We start from the raw sequence: 20,792 nt of genomic DNA on the forward strand, positions 1-20,792 counted from the left end.
TATATACAACATTTGCATAAAGCAAGCATATTTGCCCACTTCCATGTTGATATTGAGTATTAAGTACTTGACAAATCTCCCTTTAAGGTACATTTTGAACAGATAAAATATGTGCTATTAATTTGCGATTTACTATGGACAGTAATGCAATAATTCATTGACAGCCCTAATAAAAACGATGGGTGTTTTTTCAAAACTTTAACTTTGATTGTTGCTTATTCATTCATGATAATTTAATGTTTGCCGCTAAACACTGTTCAGGGGCTTTAATGCACATGTTCCCGTGACAGCATCACAGCCCCCAAACTTGATGCATCTCATCTTATTGTGGTCCTCTGTTTTTGCTCTTGCAAGATGAGGTGCCATGTGGCTAGGGACAGCTAGCACATAGGAATGCAATGTGGGCATATGAATGTCTTAATAAATCCAAAAAATAATCATCCAAAGCTTGCTCTCATTTAGGAATTAAAACGTTAAATGGTTTTGTAAACCTCGGCACAGTAGCAACACTAAGACGTCTCACTATGTCCTACAGTGACCATCTGTGTGGGGCTAGACAGACTATATAGATATATGACAGAATAATACTGCCCACTGTAATACAACATAGAGCAGTACAACGCAGTGAAGTGCAGTGTAATGTGGATTCATTTGTTTTCCCTGGGTAAATTCACTCCGCAAGGTCAGCAGAGAAAACACTGTGGCATCATTTACGACATTTGACAGTTAATATCCTGAGGACTGCTTCTCTGTCAAATGACCCTGAACAACTTTCTTGGATAAAAGGGCGTTGCCAATAGTGACTAACGCCACAACTCACAGTAGAATAGCTAGATTATGAACCAAAATGACCTTGAACAAGACACTGAACCGCGATGAGATCACGAAATGTAACTCGGAAGCTAAACGCATCCGGTAAATGCCTAAAATGATGTGCAAAAAGTATAATGAAAAACCACTTGTGCTTGTCTTCCTTAATTTGTCACCATGGGCAGCGAGTAATGATGCCAAAAAGCTCCTGTTGTTGCTTTGTGTCCTCTGCATCTTTTGATTTTCGATGAAACCCTGTGGTTTTATGTCTCCTTCCTCTTGTGTTGGGCTTGTCCTTGTCCTTGTGGCTGTGTAAAATGAGCTCTGGGCCAGATGGTGTCCTTCCTCTGTGTTTCAACTTTATAGAGTTTGTATTTACATAGAGTCACACTTCCACCATATGGGATGAGACCACGCATTCACAAACACACCCACAGTCTCTCACACACACTTACACTAGCTTTTATCAAAGGATACCACCAGCATAGATCCAACTTCAACAGATACCTAAACTTTAATGCTGAAAGATTGTAATGCACATTCTTTATCAGTGGCTGCCCTCTATGCAAACACACGTTTTACACCCTCACACACTTGATCCATCTGTGCTGCACTCCCTGTAGTAACCTAAACCCAATAACCCCTCTACATTATCATACCTGAATATTTATATGGCATAAACAGCAAAGCTGCTAAGTTTCAAATCTCTTAGGGGGAAAAAAATTATGAAGTGGATATAAGGTCACTCTTATTGCTCCATATTTGGAGGTTTTGGAAAGAATAATGAGTGTGATATATCATTAAAGGAACAGTGTGTAGGATCTGGCCTAGTGTGTGGGAATTTCTCCCATGTGCCAAGCATGTAGCGTAATGGCCCTCTCTAGAGCCAGTTGTTGTAAGAGTAGAGTGCTTAGAGTGTATGTGGGAAGTGAGTGCTGAAGCAAGAGTGAGAGAGCGGCGGCGACAGGAACGAGTAACATTATTGACTCCGGCCCAAACAGGAAAAGTTAAGTGTTTGGTTTGTCCGTTCTGGGCTACTGTAGAAACACGGCGGTGCATCATGGCGGACTCCGTGGAAGAGGACCCGCTCCCTATGAAGATATAAACAGCTCATTCTAAGCTAACAAAAACACAATAGTTATTTTCAGGTGGTGATACACTAAACAAAACATCCTTCTTATTAATATTATATTAAATGTCTGTCAATAGATCCCCCTAATTGTTACATACTGATCCTTTAAGCTGACATTCATCAACAGCAGGAGTGAGCAGGTAGTGTTTCTGCTCACTCTTTGCTTTACAGTACATGTTGCTGTTTGAAGACATACAGTATAGAATATGGTCTTTAATATCTAGTCTATCTTGCTTCCCCAGAGGAATAGTATATTGAATACATCAATAAATCAATCACACTCTGTTTAACTTGAGCATTTGAGCAGTTGCAATTTTTTTCAAGTCACTAGGCTCACCCTGTGTTTTATGCAAATTAACATAAGAAAAAGTTTTTTAATATGAAATACGATTGGATGAAAGATCCTTTGTTGAGGTCCCGAAACTCAATTAGCCTCGTGGGAACTACAAACACATCATGCTAGCCATGTAATGTGAAGCTCAGCCGCTTTTTCCTCCACATTCTTCTTGCCTGTTCTCTGCCTTGTTTTAAGATAAAAGTACTTTTATTAGTTTTAGAGTGATAGGAAGAGGAAGGCTGTGCAGTCAGTCGTGTGGGTTCAGCAGATCAGTCTCACATGTGGGAAAGAGACTTTATCTGTGCTGATAATTTACATAAGTTACAACGTTCCTGTTTCTGAAAATGTTCTTTCTGACGCATGGAACCTTAGAGAAGATTTTGCTATTAGCTTACTGTCCCAGTAAGTCGAGAGACGTGAGCTTGAATTTGTTTCTTAATATCTGAATTAAGTTGCCTGAACATTTTCATGGTTCACTGTTGCTTTGTCATATGAAGGTCAGATGTATCAGAGCACCATATCTGTATATTCTTTGCACCTTCTCTAGGTTGTAATATTGTATTTTTTGTTGTTGTGTGCTGTCTTTCCTTCAGACTATATAATGTACATGTAATTTCTTGAGAGTTAGTTACAAAATCAACGTTAAAGAAATGGTTCAACATTTTGGAAAGTTCACTTTTTAGCTTTCTTGTCGAGAGTTAAAGATTAAGATTTATACCAATAGTAGTAGAATGGACATTGAACTTTTTCCCGTGGTCGTTTGACTAATACAAAAGAAAATGGCGATTGTTGTTAGTTGTTGTGGCGACAACGCATGTTAGTGTGGCCGCAGCTGTATATTTGTCCGCCTCCCGGAGTGGTGGAGAGTGAGGCGAAGGGGACACAACCACTTGTGCAAATTATGCACGATGGCGTCACCAATATGTAAATGAGCGTATGGCGTCATCTGGCTACTTTTAAAGACATAAAAACAGCTAGCCTGTCTCAGTCCAAAGGTACCAGCACCTCTAAAGCTCATTAATTAGCTTGTTATATCCGTCTTTATGCTAAACAAAGCTTTTAAACCTTTCCTGACTATATAGCCTTATATTGAACAGCCAGATTTAAGAGTCATATCTATTTTCTCATCTAAGTCTCCACAAGAAAAGCGAATAAATGTATTTCCCAAAATGCTGAACTATATCTTTAAAGCTCCACTTTCTCAAGCTATTAAGGTCTGCTATACACACACACAGCACAGACACCTTCCACAGTTATACACTCGCTCATATAATTCCCCCCATACAGATTTCCATCCAGAGAGTTGAACTTTTATGACCTGGTCACAAGCCTGCTGCAACTTTTATGAGATGACCTGCGAGCTGAGACTCGACCTACATTTTGCCTGCTATTTGCAGCGGCTGCTGGGTTCTTCAGGAAAGAAGATATGAGGAGAGAAGAGGAGAGGAGAGGGGAAAGCAAGTGGAAAAGTAGGAAAGGGAGAAATCGAGAAACATGAGGGGAGAAATGGTGATGAAAAAGGAGAGGAGAAAAAGAGACTTGAGAGAGGAAGACAAGACGGAAACGTTTACTCCTCCTGTTTGAGAGACTGTAAGCAGCATGAGCCTGACCTTGGCTACAAGACATTTAAACTGCTGAGTACACACACACACACACACACACACACACACACACACACAGCAACACAGAGGCATCTCTGCATTCTTGGCATCTGTCTGGTCGACCTCCACAAGAATCAGCAGCCACAGATTATATATGAAACCACCACCCATGGTGTGTGTGTGTGTGTAAATTACAAGCAGATGTGCTCCCAGACTTCACAATTAAAACAAATAGGATTCTGGATTGCTTGACTGCTGCCAATCTATTTCTCCGCCGTTCCTCCTGCCCTTCACTTCCTCCTTCAATCGTTCCCCCATTTTTTTAAATCCTACTCTCCTCACCCACCCATCCACCTTCCTTTATCTCCATCCGCCCCATGCTGTGTGTCCTAAAGAGAAAAAAAATAATCCCCTTCTCATCTTACTCTTTCTTTTCTACTTTTTGCTCCTCCCTGATGTTTGTGAAGGGCAAACAGAAGATGAACAGTATAAAAATCTTTCAGAAGCGCTAAATAAATCTGCGCTCTGTATGATTAGCATTTTGTATCGACAACTAAAGATTTCAGCCCAGAGTCGCACAGTGTATGTACGATTAATTAATCATTCTTCGTGAGCTTAATGTGAATTAGTGCAGCTCGTTTCTGCCTTTTTCTTCACTGAAGAGGACGAAAATAGGATGGCACCGCTTCATCATGTGGAGAAATCATTAGACAATCCGGGTCTGAAAAGTGAAGCCAATGCTGAAGTGCCTTAAACCTGCATTCTTTCTAACAGCCAGCAGGGGGCGACTCCTCTGGTTGCAAAAAGAAGTCCGATTGTATAGAAGTCTATGAAAGAATGAGCCTACTTCTCATTTCTTACCTCAGTAAACATTGTAAACATGAGTTTATGGTCTCAATCACTAGTTTCAAGTCTTCTTCAATACAGCATGATGTTCATTTAGTAAATTAAGGTCCCATTTAGAGTCAAATAGACCATAAAGCAGGGGATGCTTTAGGGCGGGGCTACCTTATGATTGACAGGTCGCTACCACGCGTTGTCCGGTCTGGAAGTTGTCGATAGTGACTGCCAAAATGCCAAACTCAAGGATTCAAAACGCCAGTCCACAAACCAGTGGGTGACGTCACGGTGACTACGTCCACTTCTTATAAAGTCTATGGGAGAAATCCAAAATTCAATAGGCCTGCCTTACCAATACTGTTTGCAAAGCTATGTTTGGACAGTCATTGTTTGGTGAGAGGTTTAGCGAACAGTCAATTCTCACTGTGGCCTCTTCTACGACAGATGTCACCAAACCAACCAGCAAGCATGGAATGACACAAAATATGCTGGCAGACACAACATTGTAAGCTCCATTTTTGTAAAGTATAAAAAAAAAAACGAGAGTAGCACAAAGGAGCGATGCAAGTTGATGAGATGTCTGCTTTAATTTTTTTTTATTTATATCTTAGTGCTACGATCCACCAGGGATTTATCTCACAATTTGACGTGCCTCAAAATTGATATCGTGCGGTCTGACACAAATTGCGACCGATATTTTATTACATCTATCTCCTACAGAGTGACAATCACACTAAAGGAGCCTTTTATCACCTCCTTTCCCTCCGCCCTGCCTTTCTTTTCCCTCTCCTCAGATGACATCTTGAAAGATGATGAATCCGTTCTCTCTCTCCTCCCCTCCCATCCTCACTCTCTTTATTTCTACTTTGACTGTCTAACCCAAAAACAGCGAGAGAAGCTTTGCTTTATCACTCCACTCCTTTATCCCTGCCCTTTAAAGTACCTCCTCTATCTCCCCCTTTCCCTGCCTCCCACATCTCTCTGCCCCCCTTTCTCGCCCTCTTTCTTTTCTTTCTTCCCAGCACCCTTCTTTCTTCCAAGGTGATGTTACTATAAAGACATGACAGGAGCTGTGTGCCATAAAGATTTTTAATATTGATGATTTTCTTCTTCCTTGTATTTCCCATCTGTCCTCTCCTTTCCCTCTCTCTTCTCCTCTCTCTAGGTGATGCTCGCAGAGCGCAAAACAACAGAGGAGCTGTACGCCATAAAGATCCTGAAGAAGGATGTTGTGATCCAGGATGATGACGTTGAATGCACCATGGTGGAGAAGAGAGTGCTAGCGTTGGCTGGAAAGCCCCCGTTCTTAACACAGCTGCACTCCACTTTCCAGAGCATGGTAGGTGGGCCAACATACAAAAGCTGTGATATTGTATAAAATAATTTCATGTCTTATTCAAAAAAACAGTGGGAAACCTACAGGTCTGAAAAGTGAAGCCAATACGGAAGTGCCTTAAACTTGCATTCTTTTAAACAGCCAGCAGGAGGGCGACTCCTCTGGTTGCAAAAAGAAGTCTGATTGTATAGAAGTCTATGAGAAAATGAGCCTACTTCTCACTTGAGTTATTACCTCAGTAAACATTGTAAACATGAGTTTATGGTCTCAATCGCTAGTTTCAAGTCTTCTTCAGTTTTCGTCTTACAACTGTAACCCTTTCACAGTGTATTTTCAGTTCATGAAAGTTAATTGTAACCTTTTGGTCGCCTAAAAATGTCTTATTCAGCGTTCGGTTGTACTTAGCTCTACCCTCTAGTTTCACTTCTGGTTGCAAAAAAACAAGAAGGCGACGGCCAAAATGCCAAACTCGAGGCTTCACTACTTAATTGTGTTGATGTCTTCTTTGTTAAAGCCATAATTCAGTATTTTGGGAAATACGTTTATTCACTTTGTTGCTAAGAGTAAGTTGATATCATACCCACTATCTGTGCATTACAAATAAGGCTGCAGCCAGCAAAGGGTTAGCTCAGCTTAGCATAAAGACTGGAAACAGGGAGAAATAGCTAACCTGACTCCAACAGAAGGTAACAACAACACCTCTGACTCTTGCTAATTAACAAATAATATCCCTTTTGTTTAATCCGTACAGTGTGTAACATGTGTAAAGTGTAAAAATGTTGTGATTCTGTGAGGGGTTATTATAGTTTCATTTGCTGCTGGTTCAGGCTCTATGGACTTTATGAACTTCTGTTTAATGGGAAAATGTTTGCTTGGTTGGTTACATACTTACACACACACACACTTACACAAACGCACAGTGACTGGAAACCACAAAAAAAAAAAATCCATTTTACATTCTTTGCAAGCAGGTCTGGGCAATATATTGATATTATATTGATATCGTGATATGAGACAAGATATCATCTTAGATTTTGGATATCGTAATATCGAATTATCGCCCAAGTGTTGTCTTTTCCTGGTTTTTAAGGCTGCATCACAGTAAAGTGACGTCATTCTCTGAACTTACCAGGCTGTTCTATTATTTGCCCTTTAATAATTTTGTAAATATTTTGTGAAAGCACCAGTAGTCAACCCTACAATATCATCGCAATATCAATATCGAGGTATTTGGTCAAAAAATATCGTGATATTTAATTTTCTCCATCTCGTCCAGCCCTATTTGCAAGCTGACAAACTGACACCCTTCGTAGGCCCCTACACCTTCACATTATATCCGATCTGAACGGAGCCACAGTGCGGCGTCCTGCTGAAGTGCACAGCCGCGCTGCTGGTGAGCGCTGTGGTCTTAACAGCAGCCGCCCATGCCTGCCGTCACCAGCTCACAGCTGGAACACGCAGGCTGGGTTCATATTTGATTCATGCTCATCTTCTGATGTATAATCCATATTACACTGAAGATGAGTCAACAGCGGAGTAAATATAGCTCACTGGTCCAACACTTATAACACCGAGTACAAGTCATGTACTTTCACATGCTACATAAACATACTCGCTCGGACATATTTTCATTGATCGGTGAAAATAATGTGTTGTGAATTCATTTGAGGTTGTCGTTAAAGGCTTGGCAAATAAAGTTGACCTGCACACACACACACACACACTCACACACACAACCCAGAAGTGAGTGTGTTAATCCCCCTCAGCACTAATTCTCTGACCAGAGGAGGGCTTTCGTACATATGGGACTTAACAGGCAGTTATTATAACACACACATACACATAGAGGCAATTATATATCACGCATGCATACACACATGCATACTACTGCATATGCTGTGTAGTGCGCACACACAAATAGCCGGCTTCTGGCCAAGGTCTCTACCCGTTAAAGGGGAGTTTATTCTTGCCACTGTCGCGACAAGTGCAGGCTCATGGGGGATCTCTTGTTGGGTCTCTAAGTTATAGAGTACGATCTAGATATGAAAAGCGTCTCGAGCTAACTTCTGTTTTGATTTGACGCTATATAAAAATTAATTGAATTCAATTGAAATACATTTTAATCACACATACACAGTAGACACACACACACACATGGAGCACATATTGCACAAACAACTGTCCATAAGACTTATCAGAGAGTGCAAGTACACTCTCAAACACACTCACACACAGTCTAGACACACATTGAAAGACAACACACACATGACCACACACACAAATCCCTCCACTCTCCCTCACATACTGAACCTTATTGGCAATTTCTGTAGATAATGGAGGAGAATTATCTCTTAAATTGATGTTGCTGTGTTCCCTCAGTTAAAGTCTGATCGGAAAACAACCCGATCACCTTTTTCTCACGGTGTTCTTCCTCTTTCTCCATCTTTTGCCCCTGTATTTTCACCGCCTACGTTTTTTTGTCTTCTGTATCTCTCCTTTAATCTTCTCTTATTTGACCCATCACTCTCCGTCTACCTCTGAGCAATCCCTTTCTCTCTACAGTATCTTACTTTGTTCTCACTATCAACCCATTTCTCTGTGACCTCTCACCTGCTTTTATGAACATGCACTTAATGACCTCTCTCTTTCTCTCTGTATCTGCCCCTCCATCTCTCCGTAGGACCGTTTGTATTTTGTCATGGAGTACATAAACGGAGGAGATCTCATGTATCAGATTCAGCAGGTCGGCAAGTTCAAAGAGCCCCATGCTGTGTGAGTACGGACACACAAACACACAAAGGCTAAGATACGTTCTTATGCCATCATAACACAACATCTTAATCCCGTGCTTATAGGTGTTTCGCAGTTTGGTAATGCTTTTTTTAAAAATCATATTGAATAAGCCATCAGCAGTTTGACGGGCTCAGGTGATGGATGAGCAATCCGAGCAGAAGCCTGGGGGTGAAATATGTTGTTCGCCCCGATGCACGTCGCTGCTCTGAAGAACTTCAAAGAAATGAAAGTAATCCAGCAGCTCCTGTGAGTTTTCACTGTGCGGTAGAATACCTCCAAAACTGTAGAATATAATTAAGGTGGCTGGCGAGATCACTGGTGTCAAGTCAAACCAGCGGGCTGACATATTTGACAAGCGGGCTGTCGGGGAAAGCGAGAGCCGTGGAGGAGTTTGCCCTTCATCTGCTTTATAGGGAATTAGAGTTTCTTCCCCCTGGCAGAAGGTTTAGACTGCTGAAGGGCAAGTCGACGGGGTGAGGAACTCTTTTATCTAACGCCATCGACCTGTTCTACTCTGTTTAATTTATTTAGTAGACAATAGTCAGGATATTCTGCTCCGTAGATGATGATGATGATGCCTTGAACTTTTGTCTCAGTCTTGTTTTTTGTATTTTGTACGTATGTTTAGCATCTAAAGCCGCGATAGCTTCCTGCTGTGGCGATGCCCATCTGGTCGTCATGCTGAGACAGATAAAACATCCAACAAACAAGCTCTGCATATCCCACACTGCTCTCCGCACCATCAAATGCCTCTTGACATCTTTTAGCTGCACTTTACAAACAGACACGGATTGTGCACGCCCACGCAGATACTGCGTCGACTGCGTGGTCAGTGTGTCCAGACTCCTCCTGTTGATCTTATCAGCTGCTCTCTGGCCTTGAAGAGACAGCACTGACCTTTCATGCAGATACACACATGCGTGCATGCACACACACAAATTATCCATCTGTTTTCCTCCTGTCCTTTCTCTCAGACTCTTTCTAATTACTGTTTTTGTTTCTTTTTGTGTGTGTGTGTAGATTCTATTCTGCAGAGATCGCCATTGGTCTGTTCTTCCTACATCTAAAGGGCATCATCTACAGGTAAACTCCATCCCACAACATACTAATTAAACAACATTTACAAAATACCACATTTATTGTGGAGGATTCTCAATTTATTAAAGGATGTATTTTCTTGTTAATAGTATGGGTCGATACTGTTTTGGTTTTAAATGAATTACTGCAACAGCCCAAACACAGTTTTACACCTTTCATGATACAAGTTTGAAAAGCAGGCCCTTTGTAACAAATTTGTGTCTTAATCACTGACGTGCTGCAATTTTGAATATATATAATTTTTGACAAAATACATTGGACTTTACAAGATTCTATGGAGTCATAGGAGTGCCATAAAAAAATAATGAATCCGTAAAAGAATAAAAAAATAAATGTGGAAATATAAAGATAAATAAATAAGACTAACTAAGTAAATACAAATTTCGAAATATAAAGAGAGATAAATAAAAGAATAAATAAGTAAATAAAAATGTGGAAATATAAAGAGAAGTAAATGTGGAAAAAGCAAAAAGGATAGGAAAACTAATAGGGAAAATAATAAGGAAAAATAAAGGGATAAAAATAAATAAATGACATTGTATAAAAACTAAATTAATTAAAACCTATACATATATACAGAGGAAATAATTTAGAGTAATTTATATGCAATAAATACATTTATATATTTTTGTAAAAATATACAGAAATAAATAAACAAATAATATGAAACTTAATGAAAGTGTTTTATATTTTATTTGTCTTTATATTTCCACATTTATGTTTTTTATTCTTTTATAGATTTATTCTTTTTAAGGGCACTCCTATGACTCCATAGCTTTGAGCCCAATCTGAGTAAAGAGATTTAAAATAATAATAAACAACCGTATTCGTCAGTATTCACTTTAACATCAGCACTGCAGAAAAAGACTCCTGCAGGGAAGGAGTTGAACATAATGTGCATTAATCTGTAATATTCGAACAGGATGGGACAATCACATTTTCTGACTACTTGACTCCCCCTCAGTAACCACTGAAGAAAAGTAGGTTTTTGACCTTTAGACTTCAACTACAATTAACTGCTTCCTGCTGTTCACGATATCATGCCGAGAATCCGCCCCCACAAAGGATGCAGTCCTCTCTCAACTGCAAAGCAGAAACCGGTCATCTGGTTCAGTGCAACTTTAGCTTGACCTCTTGGATTAAGCACGGCATCATTCCCTATTAAACAGGAAAGATTGCAGAAATCTTTAAAATATAAAAGCCTTATAAGAGCCTTCGTGGTCCAAGTTGGGTCATGAATTGAGTTTTGATCCCTGTTAATGTTGACGTTTCCCTCCTGTAGAGATCTGAAGCTGGACAATGTGATGCTGGACTGTGAGGGTCACATTAAGATAGCAGATTTTGGCATGTGTAAAGAAAACATGAACGACGGAGTCACTACCAAGACCTTCTGTGGAACACCAGACTACATAGCTCCTGAGGTAGAGTGTGTGTGAGGTGTGAGAGATGGCAGTGCATGTGACCTGGTCGTTGTTTCATGGTCTGTAGCTGATTATTTACATGTACGTTGAGGTATTTTAGCTTGTATTTAACAAGTATTCTTCTGATTCTTCTTCTCTTATATTTCAGATCATAGCCTACCAGCCTTATGGAAAATCTGTGGACTTTTGGGCCTTCGGAGTATTGCTCTATGAGATGCTGGCTGGACAGGTGAGTCTGTGTGTGTATATCAGAGTTTTATAAGTAGAATTACTAAACCTGGTATAAAAAAAGGATCTTTTGAGAGAGCATTGATACGCGAGTAAAACTCCTCCTTCAACCGCATTTGTATTCATGACTGAATGTGACAAAAAACAAACACTCCTGATCGTAGCCTTTAAAATTTGACATTGTGTAATGAAAGGTTAGCTATTAAATTATACCCCTTGATGAGTTTTTCTCTCATGGCATTAATAATTGTTAGAGTAGATGTGACATTTTCAAATCCTGGATCTCTCATTTGGAGTGCGTATTGTGAATTTGTGAGCGTTGCAGGCCTGCAGTGTTTTCATTCTGAGGAGTTCAGACAAAAAAAAAGCTTTTAATGATTCAATTCAATTTTCTCCTCTCCTCTCCTCTATACTCCTCTCCTCTCCTCTCCTCTCCTCTCCTCTCCTCTATACTCCTCTCCTCTTCAGCCTCCTTTTGACGGTGAAGATGAGGATGAGTTATTTCAGTCCATTATGGAGCATCACGTCTCCTATCCCAAGTCAATGTCCAAGGAGGCTGTCGCTATCTGTAAAGGGGTGAGTGTACACACACACACACACAAACACACGCGCACACACACAAACACACACACACACACACACACACACACACACACACACACACACACACACACACACACTGTACAACACAAGTCCTTGTCTCACAAGCTCAACCTTGTTCCCTCCTCAAAATCTCTCTCTTTCTGTCTCCCTCTCTTCTCAACACTCGGTCTCTCTTTCACACACACACACACACACACACACACACACACACACACACACACACACACAGACACACAGAGGGGGGAGAATAGGGAGGGTATTATAAATTTGTCTGAGGAAAGGAACAAGGAGGAAGAGAAGGAGGCAGAGAGGGACATCACAATTATCTGCATAATTAAAACCATTGTGGGGGAACATTTATTTGGAGTGAAACAACATTGTCCGCTCTCGCTATCTGTCCTGCTTCCATCTCTCTCTCTCTCTCTCTCTCTCTCTCTCTCTCTCTCTCTCTCTCTCTCTCTCTCTCTCTCTCTCTCTCTCTCTCTCTCTCTCTCTCTCTCTCTCTCTCTCTCTCTCTCTCTCTCTCTCTCTCTCTCTGTCATAACGCTCTACTTTCCCGTCCTTCTCTCTCTGCAGTGTTCATTGTTAAGCCGCTGTTTTGCTTTTTTCATTGTACATCCTCTCTATCTCTCATACACACACACACACACACACACACACACACACACACACACACACACACACACACACACACACACACACACACACATTGCACTGCTCTAATAGCCTAAGCCTGTGCTGTGTGCTCAGTTGACTGTGGAAACTCCTCTTCAGAAAAGACCGGCCAGTACCAAATGATGTCCTGACACTTTCCAACTGGACTGGTGTGTGTGTGTGTGTGTGTGAGCTGATTACTGCTATAAACGGAGTAGGTCCTCTCTATCAAACCACCACATCTGTCATCTCCTAACGCTACGCTTCACTGACCACGACAAACTGCACTCACACAATCACACACTCTCACACACACACACACACACATACACACACACACACATACATACATACACACACACACACACTTGAGGATGTACAATATGTTTAAAACTAGAGTATCACTCTCATTTCTCATTATATATCACATGTGCACACACAAGCATGAAATTTTTTTTTTACATCAATTAGTTAATTTGTAAACGTAAAAACTGATTTTCCTTCATTAACAAGGTATGAACAGGTGTTTTTGACCGAAAGATACCTTTCTCCTAACTGTTTCTGTAGCTCCATCCTGACACAAGCTCTGCATAACCTACACACACACACGCACACACACACACATGTATTACCATTAACTTACATTGCAAGCTTGAGTTAAGACACACATGTCTATGCCGGCATAACCTCCGCCCACTATATTTAAAGGCATTCATAAGCAAATCAATGACAAATATGTTCACTGCGATGCACACACACACACACACACACCCACACACACACATGCTGTGTTATGTATTAGTGATGATTACTGGGTTGTAGTGCTACAACAGTAGATCTTCAGTGGAGCATGAAAGCTCGCCTCCGTCCACCCCCACAGCTCCCACTGCGCCCCTCCAGCACTGCCCGGGTTAACTCATTGCATCAATATGTGTGTGTGTCTATGTGTGTGTGCATGTGTGTGTGTGCATGCATGTGAAGACTACATGAAGCGTTCCCTTTCAAATGCTACAAGATATTTCCATTTTGAAAAAACATCATGTAAAGTTCATTTTTCCAGTACTCCGCGGTGAATACAGCTCAGTCTGTGAACACGATGTCAAGCTGTAGCTTAAATAGCCTGTTGACAGCCGTTGTTCTAATTTAGAGCTCTACATGTATTTTGCAGGAGTAGGTGTCGCTGTTTTTAAATAACCAACTGAAATCAGGCGTATCCTGTGTGGGGGATCTTCAGTCAGAGGAGGAGTTTAGTCAAAGGAAAGTTCTTGCGAGTAAGTTTTCTAGTCAAAGCTCAATGCGACACACTGTCTTGTGTTTGACTGCGTTGTATTTTGGTCTGTTTCAGCTGCTGAAATCCAAATAGACACTGGTCTCCTCGTCTCACGATCCTCCAGAATAAGTGTTGAATTGCGGTGTCTAATTGAAAACAGAACGTGGCTTAACTTTTTTACCAATTTTGTAAAAATAGTTTTCTGCTCTTCAGTTCAAAAGTAACATTACAAACTATCTAACCTATTATTAGTATTAACTATTAGTATGAGTGTATTGTCAGGTACTGTGTAGTAGTCTAGGAGGAAGCCCTGGTTGTTTCAGCAGGAGGTAATGTCATCCTTTCACCAATTACCTGTGTTTCAAAGTGCATATTTCCTTTAGTATAATTAGGCTTCCCTTCCTGGACCCACACACTGTGCCGTAGCTACTGAGGTCATGTACTGTATGCAGTAGGCCTGTGGTTTGCGTGTGTGTGTTAGTGTGTGTGTGTTGAGCGAATGTGTGGAAAGGGAGTGATCAGAGACATTTCCACTCCCCTGCTTCCACCCTGACCAGCATCCATATTTCATAGCCAGCAATGGGCCACACTAACACATCCACGCTTAGGCTGCGACTGCAGTATATTCTGTAGTGGTAGGTACATGATGTCTTCAACCACATGATTTTACAGCAAAGAGTAATTGTGCAAGTATGTCCTTACATATCCAAAGGCACTCACTTACACACACATAAACACACAGCCTTTTTTCCAATGCAGTTCCCTTTTGTGTTCTGCAATGCAAGAAGCGTGGCTCAGTTTTCATGAAACGGTGTAATCACCAGGAGGAAGTCAGAGCTTAAGTGCATGTAGGTGAACATGCATGGTGTTGATTACTCAGAGAAGAGGATGTTTGGAGTTTTACTTAAAGTAAAAATGTCTCGACACCTTTGATAAGCCAGGCAGGTCAGCGGACGTCCGCGCAGAGCCGTCACACCACATGCACAATAATGGAAGGACAAAAAAGGAAAAGATTGTGCTCTTATTTTGTTAGATTCTTGTGCCATGTACACTTTTGACCCTACGTAACCCTCAAATTAGAGACTGCAGATGAAACACATTATTGTTATAAGTGAATTACAGTATTGCTGCTAGCCTCAAGTGTCTACTCAACTCAAAGGGAAGGGCCTTATACATTCTACAGACAGATGATGACATTGGTAATAATTCAAGCCATAAAACTTTCTTTTATGCCAATATGCAGTAAAATTCCATGCCAAAATGTGACCCAGAATTACACTGCACCATCTGATCTGCATGAACAAAAACCTCAGCCTCACCACCCCACCTTCTTGTGCAAGCAGCTTCCTTTGGGGTCACACACTTACTAAATAGCATAACACCTTTTTATTTCCTGACACATTTTTGGTTATTTTTTTAAATGAAATTCTTTATTATTGAAATTACCCGTCATTGAAATGACGACATTGTTTGCTCTCCTGCCAGCCTGCATAGAAATAAAGGCAGGAAAATAAAAGAAATGCCATGATTGTACAGGAACTAGGTAAGCCCAGTTTTTATCAGATGGTGAATGCAGCCCGTTAATATTGAGTGACCAGAGCAAGTAAGCCATGCCGTTTTCACATATGCCATTATGTCCTGCAATCAGTGACCTGTTTCGGTCTGGCTGCTTTGTGGTCCACTGAATGCGCCGTTCTCCTTCAATCCATGCTGGCAGTGAGGAAGACAGCAGATTCACTAAGACTCTCTTCATTAAAGTAGCTGCTGTAACTGCACTGTCTGCCCCAAAAGCCATCAGATTTGTTGCCAGGTTGAATCACAGGTGTGGTTTTAAGTGCACCCCACACTGGATCGCCTTATTTCTTTATAGCAGACCGTTGCTAAGTATAACAGACCGTTGCTATGGGCGCAGTTCTGATGTTGGACACTGGCGGGCCGTTTTTGTGTCAAACTATTGATTTCTTAAGTAAGTAAGCCGTGTAATAAGCGGGATAATGTACAGCTAGCGGGTCATTGTTGTGAAATAAACCCCTTCAGGGCGATGCAAGACCCTGTCGGGCTTTATTTCACAACAATGACCGGCTCACTGTACATTATCCCTTACGTGTTGTAGCCACAAATCAACAAGTTGGTCCTCCATTTCTGGGGTCCGTCTTACTACTACTTTATGCTCTGTGTTTAACATTTAGCTAGTGGCCGCCACGACAGCAGTTGTTGTCCTTTCTTCTTCAGTCGGTCTACAGTGGTTCTCAATTGGCTATCGTTCTTTCCCACAAGACCGCATTATCTGCCGTCCTCGGGGTTCCCCACACACAACAAGATATCTGATTGTAAATATCAAACTCGTTTAACACTTGCGATTTGAAATCGGTGTTCCGAGCCGATCGGGGGGATGTAAAAAAGACTCTTAACATACCTCACATCACAGGAATATCTGTAAAGATGATCTTTAGAACATTGTCGGGAGGGAGGAATCAGGCCCAAAATGGGCTTTATTCTCGTTTAGCGTGTACCCGACATTAGAGGCAGAGTGAGGAGGATGAACGGAGAGAGATTATCGTTGCCTCTGTGGAAAAATATTCCAAACAAACAATTCAATTTGTTTTATATCACATATTCTTTACTCAACCGTTGACTTTCTGCATGCCTGTTAATTTAGATTTGTGTGTTTATGGATGAGTAAGTTTGTGTTTCTGTGCACTTATCTCTGAGCAGCCAGTGTGTTATGTGTGTGTGTGTGTGTGTGTGTGTGTGTGTGTGTGTGTGTGTGTGTGTGTGTTCAGTGTAAGGTTGACTGACCCGTGGAAAATGTTATTTTGGTTCTAATGTAATGAGTTATGACTGCTCCTCCTGAGGGAGGCACACCCCACCTACACACACACACTCACACTGACGTCACCAGCTTTCATGCTGTTCTTAAGGTTTTCTGTGGACAGACATCGTAAACGGTCCTTAATTACGCCTCTGGAAAACGAGGGGAAAAAAGCAACAACAGTTATTCATTTAACCGCAGGCGGTGGTTTGGTGGCTCATATTTGGACCTCACAAAGAGGCGTCTGAGATGATAGATAGTAGAACTGAAGGATGGTTAAAAGGAAGGGAAGAAAATAAGAAGGTGAAGAAACAAAAATAATAGTAATAACGTTTTATTTATAAGCCGAGATGAATGAAAGAAGGAGTCATAGAGAGAAACACTGAGGAAAAGAGACAGGAATAAATGAGATGAAACTTTAATGATGCCAGAGGGGAAGTTTGGGCCATCGCAGCAGCAGCAGCACACTGTTGAGTGTAGATCAGATGCAGACCTGTCTTGTAGTTTACGATTATGCATAGCTTATTTAAATGTAACAATCATTAAAATTTAATAATTAAAGGCATTTACCCTGCTATCTGTTAGCTAATAATTATTACTCTGTGATATTCCTGCTAGCTAATAAATCATGCATCGCTGTCTGTTAACGTTGCTGTTTTGTGCTGAAATGTAGCGGAGTTTGTATGTGGTCACAGGGTTTGTGACTTATGAAAATACTTCCTGAAATGACGCTCACATTTTTCCTTCAGCAAAGGTGCTATGAAGGAGATATCTAAGCAGCTCATTTCACTTTTTTTAACCAGGCTGGCAGCAGGATGGCAATGCCAGCCTTTCATTTGGTCGTTCCACCACTTTGGTCTAGACTGAAAAATCTGACGAACTATGGGATGGATTGCCGTGATATTAGTGACACATTTTCATCTCCCCCTTAAGGATGATTTGCAATAACTTTGGTTGATCCATTAACTTTTCATGTACCACCATCATCAGGTCAGAATTGTAATATGTCCAATATTTTGGTTATGACCAAATACTGTTGGCCCACCTGCATGTTAAAGGCCCAGACGGAGGTAACTGAATTGAGACACAACAGGACAGATGGATAAATATTAGCTTCCAGATCTGGATGTAGAAGACGAGGAGATAGTGAAGGAAAGATGGAGGACGTAAAGAAAAGGAGGATGTGGTCAGAAAGGGGGCGACGTACGGAGAGCAAGATTTTGGGATGGAAATTAATTTTAAAAACGGGGTTGATGACAATCAATGAAGAATAGATATGAGAATCTACGTAGATAGAGGGAAGAAAGGAAGTAAGGACATACAGTAATTTTTCTCTTCTTCTCTTGTCTGTCCAGCTGATGACGAAGCATCCAGCGAAGCGGCTGGGCTGTGCTCCGGAGGGGGAGAGAGACATCAGGGAGCACAGCTTCTTCCGCTACATGGACTGGGAGAAACTGGAGAACAAGGAAGTCCAGCCGCCATTCAAACCTAGAGCCGTAAGTCTGACCCCGCTGAACCCGACGTGACCCCCAAGTAAGGGAACGCAATCTCCCCCTTTGAGCCGTGCGGGGGGTTAATTAGTCGCCCAAGACAGCAGAGACCAGGCGTTTAATTCCTGACAAATACTTTTCCCTTTGTGTCTAACTTCCTCTATTTCCCTTCAAACGCCTATCTCTCTTCTCTTTCTGTTATTTTACTCACCAATGTGATCGTTTCTGTCTCTTTCCCCTCCTCTGTATGGGATGACGCACACAGGTAAGTCAGGAAATGATGACGACGATGATGATGATGGTGATAGGGAAGAATGTGTGGTGATGAGGGCAGGGGGTGGTGAAGATGATAATACCACACATGTTGATAAGGGTGATAGTGATGAGAAAGGCGCAGTGATGAATGTGGGTCGGAATGAGGAAGACGTCGGCAATGACAGTAACAAACTGAGAGCGAAACTTAATGAAGGTTTTGGCTGTTGAACTAAAAACACGACATCGGCGTCTCCAGTTTTGGTGCAGTCACATTCTGCATGAGCTGAAATTAGCTTTTTTGGGGGGGGGGTTAGACTGAGTTCAGAGTAAACCTCAAGGGAAAAAGTGGACGTCCGTACAGTGACCTGAAACAACACTGTGTTTTGTGGTTTTCTTTGCTGTGCTTTTTTTTTTTTTTTCTACGACAAAATTAGTTTGATCACAACTAGTCCGAATGATGTCATCCCATACTAAAACTCACACACACACACAATACACACCATAACATGTAGACACACTCACACAGCCTCAGGCCACACTGCTGCTGAAGAGTTGTTCTGAGTTGAGCTTTTTTATGCAGCTGTCTTGGCCCGCTGGGGTTGTGTGTGTGTGTGTGTGTGTGTGTGTGTAATGCTGCAGTGTGTATGCATGCTTCTGTGTGTGTGTATATATATATGGGTCTTTTGCATGAATGGGTGTTAGAGGTCACCATTAGGACCCGGCTGTGTTTTTAACGCTGAGGTGTGTTTCGGCAAGACTCCTCTGATGTGACTTCTAACATATGTTGTCTGATCTCTTCTTCTCTCTTCTCTCTTCTCTCCTTCTGCATCGGCCTCTTCTCTCTCCGTTTGATCTCGTCTTTCTAACATCTCTTCGTGTCTTTCACCTCTTCTGTGCTGTCGCTCGCCATCTCTCTCTTTCTTTCTCTCTCTCTTTCTTCTTGCTTCTGAGAACTGATTTTTGAAGAACCATTGTTTTTTTTTACCCTGCATAAAAGTTAGATTTCAGTTTAGCATCTGAAGGTGCTTCTTTGATGTTTTTCTGGTGAGCTTTTTTTCTGGTGTATTGTTTTTGAAGAGGGGCTCTAAAACCACCTCAAACCATTTCTCTTCAGAGTGGTGTGTGATGGTGTTTTTTCCTACTGATGATTGTTTATGAAGGATGTTTGATGCTTTCAAAATCCATATCGCCGGTTGAGGTGGCGCTTTGGTCAGAAGTTAGTTCGCTAACTGTTTGTGATTTTGGGTCTGCTTGTATAGTTTCACACTGCGAATGTCGGATGCGCTTTTGAACATATGACCGACCAACTAGTTGACTCACCGGTTGGTTTATGGATTCATCCGACAGATAAAGAATGTCCGTCGGACTTTCGTTCACAGTCTTTAATTATCATTGTTCATCTGTCCGTCCGTCGAGCAATCTGTTGTCGATCCATTCATCCATCCTCCACCTAAAGACTCCATCCATCTGTTCACTCTTCACTGCCGCCATGCACCAACCCATCTGTCCTTTTACACGTTTTTATTTGTCCTCTCTCCGTGTTCACAGTTTTCTCATGTTTGTTTCTGTTTATTATTTGCATGCTCTGTGGCTCAAGTCTCAAATGAAACCTGTCCTGGAGTGCACTACAGAAACCTCACAGTATAACAGCTTTTATTTCAAAATAAGACAATCTTACAGAAACATCTCACCTTTTCTTGGAATCTGCAAGGCTCATAGTTTCAAATCAAATACAATAAAAGCATTTTTTTTTTTTTTCAAAGGGGCATTTCAACAAAACCAAACTCAGCTGCATTCCTGGTATTAAAAAGATATTAAGACTAGGGCTGACCCGAATGCTTAGACTGTTGTCATGGTAATCAAACTCCAAATCACTATTTGAATGCTTTGTTTTTCTCTCTTTTAATATATATGTAGTAGTAATAATATATAAATCCCAAAATAGCCCATGAAATAAGGAATAATCCCACAACATTATTAATTATTCATATTCAAAATGACTTATTATAAGTTATTCTCAGACGGATATCGCTGTTTGGTAGTGTGTAGAGGTGCTTTCTCACTGATGCTTCGAAGCCCAAGAAATGGTAGATGCTCACCATATCAGCCGAC

The 20,792-nt window shown here is 41.2% G+C and overlaps 1 protein-coding gene across 2 annotated transcripts in view; it reads left to right on the forward strand.

The window, feature by feature from the left end:
• Nucleotides 1-20,792, forward strand: part of LOC141780155 (protein kinase C beta type-like) — a 128,187-nt gene that overhangs the window by 85,382 nt on the left and 22,013 nt on the right. For both annotated transcript variants that reach the window (XM_074655256.1, XM_074655255.1), the window contains exons 11-17: nt 5,886-6,059; nt 8,737-8,828; nt 9,870-9,932; nt 11,230-11,368; nt 11,517-11,597; nt 12,065-12,172; nt 18,291-18,431. In XM_074655256.1, coding sequence (XP_074511357.1) covers nt 5,886-6,059; nt 8,737-8,828; nt 9,870-9,932; nt 11,230-11,368; nt 11,517-11,597; nt 12,065-12,172; nt 18,291-18,431 — 798 coding nt within the window. The remainder of the gene's footprint in view (nt 1-5,885; nt 6,060-8,736; nt 8,829-9,869; nt 9,933-11,229; nt 11,369-11,516; nt 11,598-12,064; nt 12,173-18,290; nt 18,432-20,792) is intronic.

The sequence above is a fragment of the Sebastes fasciatus genome, chromosome 13 (assembly GCF_043250625.1).
Source record: "Sebastes fasciatus isolate fSebFas1 chromosome 13, fSebFas1.pri, whole genome shotgun sequence".
In the NCBI taxonomy this organism is placed as follows: domain Eukaryota; kingdom Metazoa; phylum Chordata; class Actinopteri; order Perciformes; family Sebastidae; genus Sebastes; species Sebastes fasciatus.